Source organism: Leptidea sinapis, chromosome 22, assembly GCF_905404315.1.
Source record: "Leptidea sinapis chromosome 22, ilLepSina1.1, whole genome shotgun sequence".
Lineage (NCBI taxonomy): Eukaryota > Metazoa > Arthropoda > Insecta > Lepidoptera > Pieridae > Leptidea > Leptidea sinapis.
The window spans coordinates 11,753,763-11,766,132 of record NC_066286.1 but is presented as its reverse complement, the minus strand read 5'-3'; the positions used below and the strand labels follow the sequence as shown (position 1 = coordinate 11,766,132).

At 32.7% G+C, this 12,370-nt stretch overlaps 1 protein-coding gene across 1 annotated transcript in view; it reads left to right on the top strand.

Moving 5' to 3' along the window:
* LOC126970806 (head-specific guanylate cyclase) overlaps window positions 1–12,370 on the top strand; it is an 87,160-nt gene that overhangs the window by 60,360 nt on the left and 14,430 nt on the right. Inside the window, exons 5-8 of the mRNA XM_050816927.1 lie at window positions 3,300–3,460; window positions 4,478–4,686; window positions 5,391–5,575; window positions 8,553–8,731. Of these exons, the coding sequence (XP_050672884.1) occupies window positions 3,300–3,460; window positions 4,478–4,686; window positions 5,391–5,575; window positions 8,553–8,731 (734 nt within the window). The remainder of the gene's footprint in view (window positions 1–3,299; window positions 3,461–4,477; window positions 4,687–5,390; window positions 5,576–8,552; window positions 8,732–12,370) is intronic.

Here is a 12,370-nt window from a genome sequence, read left to right as displayed (position 1 = left end):
CAGTAACGGTATTCCTCTCTACAAGAGACAAATGCTTAAGCACTATTTAAATAGCTACTTTACATTACATAAATTTGATGTGGCTTAACGACTAGACTATAAATTTTAAAAAAAGCATCGTTGACGAAATGGTTCAACCGTTGACTCTCACCACGGAGTCCCGGGTTTGATCCTCGCCCGCCACCTACTAATGGGTTTTCGGTTTTCTATTTTTTTTTTTTGTTTATTCGACGCTTTATAAGGTCGCCAACGCTCTCGCGGTTCAACTAATTATTACTTATATTTTACATATTACTTAGCTGATGCCCGCGAGTTCATTCGCGTAGATAAAGAGTTTTAAAAATAATAATCAAGTTTTGGTATTGAAGATTATCTCATGTCAAATTCCAGTTCCAGTTCCTGTTTTTGCTCACGTTCCCAACATATTATATGAATCTTATGTCGACGAAGATTGCTATAGCAAACTAAACCTACTTTTGGCATACATTTCATCAAAATCGGTTCAGTAGCTCCGTCGTAAAAAATGAACAAACAAACTTAATATTAGTAGGGATTATTATTTATTAATATTATTATTATTAATTGTAAGCCAATATAACTTGAATAAAAACCCCAAATGATTCATTCTAGTTTGACAAGAAAGTAAAAAACTGCTCCTTCCTCCTTTCCCATAAAAATAATAATAAAATAAATAAAACACTTGAAAATTTATGCCTAGTACATATGAGTGTATTCTATGAAACTTCTACCTTCATAAAATAATTATCATAAGTAAATAACAAATTCTGACTTGATACAGTTAAATGTACTTCGTAAAATTATCCCACAAAGCCTTCATCCAACGAGAGGGTATTCTTTCGTGAGACACTTAAAATATGTAAAAGAATAATGAAATAAAAGCCTTTTGTAAAGCTTCTGTCCGTCTCAAATAAAGAAGATAAAGGTTGACGTTTGATGTCAAAGTACTCGCGTAACACATTTTTGAATACTTTTTATGAACAAAATTATTTATTATATAAATTTATGAATTTAAATATATATGTTATGTAGTTAAAAAGGTATTATTCTCAATAACTTCAACATATAATGACTAAGGTAGGTAGTAAAACGACTCTCTAAAAAAATAAAAAATTAAATGAAGTTTTATATTTATAGATACTTTAACGCCGGCAACGCTCTTGTAATTCCTCTGGTGATGCAAGAGAACGTGGGCGGCGGTGATCACTCAAGACCACCTTTTCCATAAAAAAATATACTATCGTAAACTTAATACGATTGTTATGAAATATTACGTAAAAGGATTGCACAGATATTGTTTTTTATTGTTCAACCGATAATCATAATAACTATTCAAATTCAAATATTTTTATTCAAAATAGGATATTAAAATTAATTAATTAATTATATTATTATTAATCACTTATTAAAAGTCAAAAACTACCACCCAAAATGTATGCCTCAGACCTAAGAACGAGCGCAACTAACTCAGCGGGCCCTTTTTTCATACGAAAATATAGCTACAAATAATATCGTACAATTAAACTTATTAGTTAATAGCCTGAGAGCGGTCGCTCAATTCCCAATCTGTGGTATAATTAAAAAAGTCATGTATAGTCATAGTAACCTTTATTACATAAACGTTTTTTTCTTTTGAATATCGTATACTTTTGTTTTGAACATTATCTGGGATCTTGTTGTCACAAAAACATACTAACTCGACTTAGCTGAGTAGTAGGAATTATTAGTTTATGTTAGTTCGTGGTGTTAACATTATGGTTATGACAGTTTCTAGCAAATTCTCTTATATGCCTATGTACATACATTACATTATCAAAAATATATTGAGAGGCAACAGTCAAGATGTTTATTTCTTTAAAGTTTTCTCTCAATGATATACATAGCTAAACATTGGTCTTATAACATGAAATTATAAGAAGTGACGAAACGAGCAAGATATGATACTCCCTGCCCATGAGAATATAGTGCCGTTCAGTGTTCTTGATTGAACCCAAATTTTCTAAGCGCCATCACAACTGAGGTGATCACTTTGACATATTTATATAAGATGTTAGTTATTGCACTAGTAACGGCATGTTTACGGCAAGAGCGTTGCTGTGGAGGAGTGTTGATTGAACCCAAATATTCTAAGCGCCATCACAATTGAGATGATAACTTTGACATAGTACATAACATGTTAGTTATTACACTAGTAATGGCATGTTCACGGCAACAGCGCTGTTGTGGAAGTCACCTAGTTGATTTCCTGTGCAAAAAACCTCCGACTGGTGAAAAAGATGATGGCTGCAAAGTATCGATGGGCTAATGGAAAAGTGTAAGGGATGACACATCGGATTACTCCAGTCACCCAAGGATTAAATTTGTCTCAAGTTCATTGAAATTTCTTATCAAAGTAGAAAAGTGTCATAAATTTACTCAAAAACTACTTCACGAATTTTGAAAATCATTTCAACATAATATAAGTATTTTATTAATGAGGAACACGGGCTATTTTTAAGTGATTTTGCTCACAGTTGGTTTTGAACAAAAATTGCTTGATTTAAGGCTAGTGCGTTCGTCATTTGGACGGTAGGCTAATTAATAAAAATAGTAGGGCGTATCCTGCATCATCCATAAATATAAGTATATTAACTTAATTTGTATGGGCTGACTTAAAAACTATAAACCCCAAAACATGCAATTTGAAAATTGGTAAAAGTCGTAGCCAAAGTTAGTTTGCAACTATTTGCTGTTTATTATTATTATTATTATTATTATTATTATTATTATTATTATTATTATTATTATTATTATTATTATTATTATTATTATTATTATTATTATTATTATTATTATTATTATTATTATTATTATTATTATTATTATTATTATTATTATTATTATTATTATTATTATTATTATTATTATTATTATTATTATTATTATTATTATTATTATTATTATTATTATTATTATTATTATTATTATTATTATTATTATTATTATTATTATTATTATTATTATTATTATTATTATTATTATTATTATTATTATTATTATTATTATTATTATTATTATTATTATTATTATTATTATTATTATTATTATTATTATTATTATTATTATTATTATTATTATTATTATTATTATTATTATTATTATTATTATTATTATTATTATTATTATTATTATTATTATTATTATTATTATTATTATTATTATTATTATTATTATTATTATTATTATTATTATTATTATTATTATTATTATTATTATTATTATTATTATTATTTTGTTCACAGGTGTATCTACGGAGGATTTCATGGCGAAATTAGGAGAATATTTAATTTTAACGGCATTCTCACACAACTGTCGACTTGAGAGGGCGTTTAAATGTTTGGGCACAAACCTTACTGAGTTCCTCACCACCCTAGACAGCGTTCATGATGTATTACACGACCAGGTATGTGTTTATAATAAACATCTGGCAGACAGTAATGTATAATAGTTATTATAATAATAAAAATTTGTATAATTGCTTAAATTAACGAAAATAAACTACATGATCACCTCCGCCCATAGTTCGCCTAGTATCGGAATTCTGGGTCTCGATATCTCGAGTGATTGCCAATTCCGCGGCCATCTGGAGAGCAAAGCCATATTGGCTTCGAAGAAACTGGGTGTCATAAATAGAGCACGGCAATACTTCAAAGCCAACGTTATAGCGCTGTACAAGGCGCAGGTACGGCTACATATGGAGTATTGATGTCATCTCTGGTCTGGCGCACCCTAGTATCAGCTCGATCCATTTGACCGCGTGCAACGCAGAGCAGCTGGAATTGTCGGGGACCCAGTGCTTTGTGAACGGCTGGATAACTTGGCGTTGCGTAGAGACATCGCATCATTGTGTGTCCTCTACCGCATTTATCATGGGGAGTGTTCCGAAGAGCTATTTTACCTGATTCCTGCCGCCGAATTCCACCTTCGCACGACACGCCACAAGTTAGGTTATCATCCCCACCATCTGGACGTGTGGCGGTCCTCCACAGTGCGGTTTTCAAGGAGTTTTCTTCCATGTACTACTAAGCTGTGGAATGAACTTCCTTATGCGGTGTTACCGGGGCGATACGACATAGCTACCTTCAAAAAAAGCATGTACACCTTCCTTAAAGCCCGGCAACGCTTCTGTGATTCCTCTGGTGTTGCAAGCGAATGTGGGCGGAGGTGATCACTTAACACCAGGTGACCCGTACACTCGTTTGTCCACCTTTTCCATAAAAAAAATTGTTTCTTGCAACACCAGATTAGAGGAAGAGAGGTCATTTGGAAGGCCCTTATGACCTCGAAGTCCTCTCTGTGGAGGAACGCTACACATTGAATGGAGTTCAGTGACAGGGATCTGGACTAGCATTTTGTAGCCCCATAAGTACTAGAGCAAAAAGATTTCACACAAATAATTCAATGCTGTTTTTATAATTAGGATGACGTTCTCAAGGACGAAAGCTTGGACACAGAAGCAGCATTTGTTTGCACTTCTCATGCGGGTAAAATACAACTCCACTTGACTACTGAATCAGAGCCAGTTGCCTATATGTTGGCTGGAAGTTTGCGAGCAATCGCCAGGCGCCTCTACGATACACAAGCTGAGATTAGACTGACGAGCTACACAAATGATCCCAGGAGATTTAGGTGAGTTACTGTTCTGTGCAGTTAATCTATGGATTACCAGGAAGCTCTAGATCTTCCTTGAATTAATGTCATGTGCAATTGTCTGTGTAATTTGCATTGTCTTAGTTTAGTAAGCACTAGGTCAGATGTGTAAATTATAGTAATGTTGGAGTGAATTTAATTTTTGTTTTAAAGAAACAGAGTTAAGATTTTTCACGTTGAACGACAAGAATTTCAGATCAAATTCAAAGGACTGTTTTAATTGTACTTTGTGGGTCACCTTTTGATTGTTCTGATTGTATTTTATACAAGAGAGTATTTCAGTCTTATATTATATAAAAAAAACTGATTTAATTTATTCCAATGTACGCGTTGCATCTGTGGCTTTACTTAAAAAATATGCATACAATCGAAAGCAAATTTCATTCTTGCAATAACAGGAGGTATATGATTTCTTATAGTTTTTGTGGATATCGTACGTGTAAACGTGACAGTACATGTTTATACATTTTTTTCCTTAATGACACAATAGCGACTCAAGCAATTTGCATTAAATACTAGGTTAGTGTAATACCTGAGAATAATAAATTAAAAAAAATATATAAGTGAAGGACAGATAGATCATCATAGGTTATCAAAAGGTAATACTGCCTGTTAACAAAAATCTCCTTAAAAACGGAGGTATCACTTATTGATATAATTAATATATTATGAACATATTTTAGATACGAAATAAGTGCGGTTCCCCTCCATCATAAATTCAAGGAGGAGAATTGTGAGGCTGAGAGTGACGCAGTGAGCGTTGCGTCATCCAGCAATGTTAATGATCTTAAGATCGGCGTCGCCAGCTTCTGCAAAGCGTTTCCTTGGCATTTTGTTACTGATAAACGCTTGGAATTGGTCCAGTTAGGTAAGCTACATTGGCTATTTTTATTTTAGTGTATTTGGAGTGTTTGAGTACCTGTTCCTTACCTTTTACCACGGTGATTATTTATTGTGTGTATGTGTGTGAATTGATGCATGTACTGTACTCAATAACCGTCTTGTCTTTATTTATTAATTTTACATACATTATAATGGATCATATTCACAATAAAAAAAAAATATATACTTGAAAAATGAACCTAATCTACTGAAATATAATGTAATAACTAAAACATATTATTAAAAGGAGTCTCTTTAGGCAAGGTTCCGAAGATACTGGCAGCGTTCCCCCTTTGAAAAGCTAGACTAATTCTTTGTCTGAGGCAGCTGCCAGCTCTTCGATCTCCTGAGATGTCGACTAAACTTTATTCATTTACTTAAACTTTTCTGACTTAGGTACTCGTGTTAGGCATTGAGTATTAACGTTTGAGTTTTTTTTACATCGCTTAACATAGATTGTAATTAGAATAATTTGTAAAACGATGAAGCTGTAAGTGTTGATTTAAAAGAGTGACAATGATATTCTTGCCACTTCTTCGCATTAAAGATCAACCTTTTCCAACGTATAATTTTAGACATTCATAAGCGTCCTTTCTTAAACCTAAATGATAAAGTGATTTTGATTTGATTTGACAAGGTAAGTGCTGTAAACTGAACCTGTGAGAGAGAAAGAGGGACTAGAAATGAATTTGGATAAAAACTTATTTAACGACAAATACTTTAAAACGACATATAATAAAGATAATAAACAACACTCTCGAATATGTTGTATACGTGGCACTAAGTGTCATTCCATAAAATTAAGAAGTAAAATTGTTAGCTCACAGAGGAACTAAAGAAAGAAAACATGCCCTCTTTATCTTAAAACGAAAGTAATGGTAGTGGCATCCTTCCGGATCCAACATTTGGTTCACAAAACATGGACATACACAAAACAAGCAAAATAAAAATTTTAATATTTCAAACAGCCATGGAATGATCCAATCTAAGAATAAGGAGGAAAGAAAAAATAAATCACACCAAGATAGAGAAACATATTAACTATTAGATTTCATGCTACAGTTTGTGATATTAAAATCCAAAAGGGCGGGACTATCAAACTAGAATGACTGATGAACGAGTCGTGACATGGAAAGGACCCAATGGAAAATGAAAACGAGGAAAACTACTGAGACGAGGGGTTGATCATAAAGAAATAGCGCGAGACAAACAGCAAACAAAAGTAAAGTAAGATAGTAAACAATGGTGCAAAATGGCGGAGGCCATTACCTACAGAGAAGCTCTTATTTAAATAAATAAAATTAGTAAATACATCTTACAAAAATAAAAATAATTATTATAAAATTTTCTAAATAATCACAATAAAATATTATTTATAAAAACCTTGACATGATTAAAAAAATTAATATAGACATTGTTTACTTTGCTTGTGAAAACAAATGTAATTATGAACATTGTAAAAATTTGCGTGTTACAAACGGGATATAATAAAAGGCTTACGTTTCAATTAGAATTTCGACTGTTAATTGCGGTTTTCGACAGGTTCGAGGTAGGTAATAGGATTTCTGTTGATTCCTATATGGTTACCAAAACCTTAAAACAACAATTCATTAGGTAACTTCATGGTAACTACAAGTTTTATTTTCATGACACTTATTGCTTGGTTTCATTTGAAATTTATTTTCTTGCTAGGTTTGTGGGTTAACTGTAATAAAAAAGATTGTATTGACCCAATATCTCCATCGTTTATTTTGCAATTTTTTATACCCAACCAATTTTACGAGCACTTAACTGTAACGATCGGTTTACGAGTTTTCTTACGATATGTAAATATTATCACTCATAATATCTAGCACTAATTGCTTTCGATAAAATGTTGATATTCGCATTTGGGTCATTGGTATTTTCTCAACAATTCTATTAAACAGCTCATACAATTCAACTCATTAAATAAACAGAATAATTGCAATATATACTTAATAATCTTAAAGAAATTTCTTATTATTTTTTTAAAGTGATAACCCTGACTTCTGGGATTAAACGCGAGAGGTCGCGTTCGAGTCCAGTATCGTTCGTCAATTTTGTTATCAAATTAATTTGTGTAATCATAAAGCGGCAGTTAATTTTTTCTGAGACTGCTCATGTCCCTTGAATATTAGTATAATATTAGTAGAAAACCTTTTAAACAGGGTCTAGGCATCCTAGAACTCTTTTCTATGTCATTTTTCCAACTACGTCTCGATTTGTATTAAAAAAAATGCAAGTATTGTCACAGAAACTTACTACGAGATGTTCACACACAGCCACAATTAGTACACTTACTTGAAGTAAAAATGAACTAGTGTGCTAAAAAAATTTCACTAAGTAGTAAAATCGTGTGTTTACAGGTAAGTTTTCGTGATATGACTAATTACGAGTACCGGCAAGCAAAGGAACGAACCAGTAATCCATTAAATATAGCTGTATTAGCGCGTTCCTAAGAAAACATATGATAATAAAAATGAAAATCAGTTATGGCGAAACAATACCTGAGATTCCGAGGAATAGATAGCCTGTAGTTGGGGGCCCCCGCTAATCCTCTAAGAACTCCTGGTGCTAAAGTTGCTTTACCGTCCTCTCGGTGTTTGTAAAATGGAATGTGTTAAACCGAGTAATTTGATGCGATGCGATTAGGTCGTTGACCACTGCTTTGCGTGCGACTGTGTTCGGTGCACGGTGACAATTTTGTTATTAACCGGCGCGAGAGTCAATTGGCATTAGATTAGTCAATCATATACCAATGCATTGTTGTCTATAGGTATCTCTCTATTGGTACATGATATCTGCACTGTAGTTTTCCATAACAAAAAATAACAACAAAGAGAATAAAAAATTGCAGCGCAACCAATAGCTTATAAGTATGTATTTGTATAAAAAATTATAATTATGGTTTCAATATGTCAATGTGGAACTTTCTTGATCAGGAGGTGGCTTCATGCGTCTCTTTGGTTCTCATCTGTCAACGCATGGATCTTCTCTGGGGACCTACTTCAGGATGCTACGACCGAGAGGAATACCACTGGACTTCCGTGAAATATTAAAACGCGTGAACACACCATTCATGTTTTGTCTGAAGATACCCGGATCGTCTTCGCTTGCGGAGGTAAGTTTTTTAGAGTAAATTATTATATTTTTTATTTATAATAAAATGACAACTAACTCATATACAACATGATTTCTTGTTGTTTAGAGTGACAACGTGTAATGATTTTAGCTCTATTTAGTTCTTTACGAAGAAAGGACACGCAATTCCTTTTAAGAGATATTTATACCTCAATGGCTATAAATTTCCTTTGAATTTTGAAAAACTTCTGATAATATAATATCTATTTTTGGGATTTGCGGTCCAATACTGATTAAAATGTTTATTAGTTGGAACTTTAAATCAAACCATAAATAGAATGAAATATGAATCAATTTGGAGTTTCAAAATATGTAAATTTGTCTCACTTTCCAATTTTATAGAGAATGATTCATACCTGCATGTAAAAAATATATTTACAGGATTCACCCAAAGCTACTTTAACAATTACATCATGAAAAATGAAAAAATCAGATATAGTTTGAAACAAATTCGCAGATGAAAGTACAAATAGCGATTCCATTTTAATCTTACGTATAAACTTCTGAATACTCGGTATTCAAACAAAAATATTTGCTAAAGGTATCTCTAGCATTACGAGAACGAAGAACCTTTAACAATCCTTTCCTTTGTTACCGGGACCTTAATACAACCACTTTCAAAGTTTACTTACGTTACTCAGTGGACTGAAAACGTTTTCCGATTCAATTGTGACTTGATATATTTGATTTTCTGATTAGATTTATCAGAGTTATTAGCATATGCCTTACATTTAATTTCATTTCACCAGTGGGAGGCTCCTTTGCACAAGATGCCGGCTAGATTATGGGTACCACAACGGCGCCTATTTCTGCCGTGAAGCAGTAATGTTTAAGCATTACTGTATTTCGGTCTGAAGGGCACCGTAGCTAGTGAAATTACTGGGCAAATGAGACTTAACATTTTATGTCTCATGGTGTCGAGTGCAGTTGTAGTGCCGCTCAGAATTTTTGGGGTTTTCAAGAATCCTGAGCGGCACTGCATTGTAATGGGCAGGGCGAATCAATTACCATCAGCTGAACGCCCTGATCGTCTCGTCCCTTATTTTCATAAAAAAAAATGGATTAGTATTATAGAGGCCCTTGACCTAATAGCATTTCGCGGCATATTTCATTATGTCAATTGACATATTAAGCCATCAAAAACATACTTAACTTAAGTCTCATGACTCATAACACTTCTTGCTTCTTTTTTTTGTTACGTTTTTTAACCGTAAAAAGTTATGCGATGTAAAACCAAGTCTATCAATTTACTTATTCTTTATTATTATTATTATTCTTAAAGTGATAGCTTAGCATTCATATAATGTTATTAATACTTTGTAACATGATTAATCAGATACTCACACTCACTCACACTCACACACAAGCACGCGCACACACACATACAAAGTGCACTTTTTGACCTTTCGGTTCATATTGGTTACCATAGAATTTAAATTGGTTGCCTACAGAACAGGCCTACGTTGCCTACGCCTAGTGTAGGGACCAAATATTATGTAATATTATGTGATAAAGTGACTTAGTCCCTACTTACGGGTCCTTATGTATTAAGTTATTACACAATTAGAAAACCCAACAACAAACGATATTAATTCTTATTTTAAATAAAAATATATGAATTTGAATTCACATGTGATAACATTTTTAGTTAATACTGTGAAGGGTTGTTAAACAAACTTAAAGTGGCAACAAAGCCATTAGGTAACTGTGCTCCACAAAGCTAACAATAAGGGTAGTTAATGTAATACAATTTAGAGTAGTAAAGTTTGAATAAAAATGCGGTTTTATTTCCAGCGAAATTAAATTTTTGGATTTTATTTCAACAGTTTTGCTTTGCATGCAATCAGTTCAGGCATTATTATATTTCGCTTTGAAGCGCCGTAGCCTTAGTGATATTATTGAAATAGCTTAGCTGAGTGTGAAAAAACACGACCTTGACTTTTGCATTGGGCTGTCTTATTTTTTTTTTATGGAATAGGAGGGCAAACGAGCGTACGAGTCACCTGTTGTTAAGTGATCACCGCCGCCCACAATCTTCCGCAATACCAGAGGAATCACAGGAGCGTTGCCGGCCTTTATGGAAAGTATACGCGCTTTTTTTGAAGGTACCCATGTCGTATCGTCTCGGAAACACCGCACAAGGAAGCTCATTCCACAGCTTCGTGGTACGAGGAAGAAAGCTCCTTGAAAACCGCACTGTGGAGGACCGCCACACATCCAGATGGTGGGGATGATATCCTAACTCAAGTGATTGTAAAAACGATATCAAATATTGTTTTGAGCATAGTACACTCAACTAAGTTTTACGTAAGTATTGTCTAAGTACACTCTATAGACCGCAGCCTTAATATTTTAATACCCGGACGACCGAGCCTTGCTCAAATTTTTAAGAATGTACAAAACTTGAACAAAAAAAACTGATAAGACATCTGGATTCAAACCAGTGTCTTCTGCTTTCTGGATGACTCAATGTCCCATATGAGAAATTACAGTCTTGTATATAGTGGCGAAATTTACCTTTGTATTCTTATGTTATTGTAGCTGTTTCTCATTAAACATGGATAAAACTACATTTATTTAAATTGAAACCTAGCTAGATCTATTTATTGCCCCCGAAATCCAATGTATACTAAATTTTATGAAAATCGTTAGAGCAGATTATATATATGTACAAGAATTGCTCGTTTAAAGATATAACATTCTGGCCAGTTGGTACCTGCTGACAATCTTAGCTGGTCCCCCTTCTTATTGTATTGTCTTCCTCTTTTCTGCTTATTCTATTTTGGATACCAATGCATAATTATTTGCTCTATTTGAGCATCCCTCCTATTGTCTATTCAGTTCATCTCCATTATTTTTTTTATTCTTGTTTACTTTCGCAGGCCTTATTCTTAACTTTATGTTTATCTACTTTTCTTTATTCTCTTGCCATGGCTTAGCAGCTCAACTGATTTTACTTTTAATATTAGAACTAAATAACAACTTTTAATAAAGAACTGAATAAGAAAACGAATGAATAGGTAGGTACAACTATTTTTTTTCATTTTACGAAATTTGGAAGTGATCCTAGCGAGCGAGATATCATTGAATTCCACATGGATAATATTAAAGAAATAAATATAATCCAAAATTTTTCATTTCAAATACTCACACAATCACCATTTTTCAGGAATAAAGACACAAAGGAAAAAGATAAATAATCCTATTTCCCATGATTCTCATCAAGATTTTCTTACAATCAACAATAAATTACTTATTGTTTCTATATTATATATTTTGATTAACTCTGATATTTGTAACTACAGACTTTACGAATTCTTCTACGAAAAAATCCTAAATATCCTGACTTTTAAAATAGACACTCTATATACTAGAGTATTCTCGTATAGCTTAACATGCCTTCTGAATTCTTTATCTGACCCATTTTACCCATTTGAATATTAATGTTTGCAGGAAGAGCTGAAAATACTTAAAGTTTCAACAGACTCACATTGTGCATTGTTTCTACTAGTCTGTTTTTCTAGTATCAGGATTTGTTAACTGCGAAATACGTAGCTCATTTTTGACGTATATAGGTATCATATTATATTTTGCCAATTCGTATAATTTATATCCACAA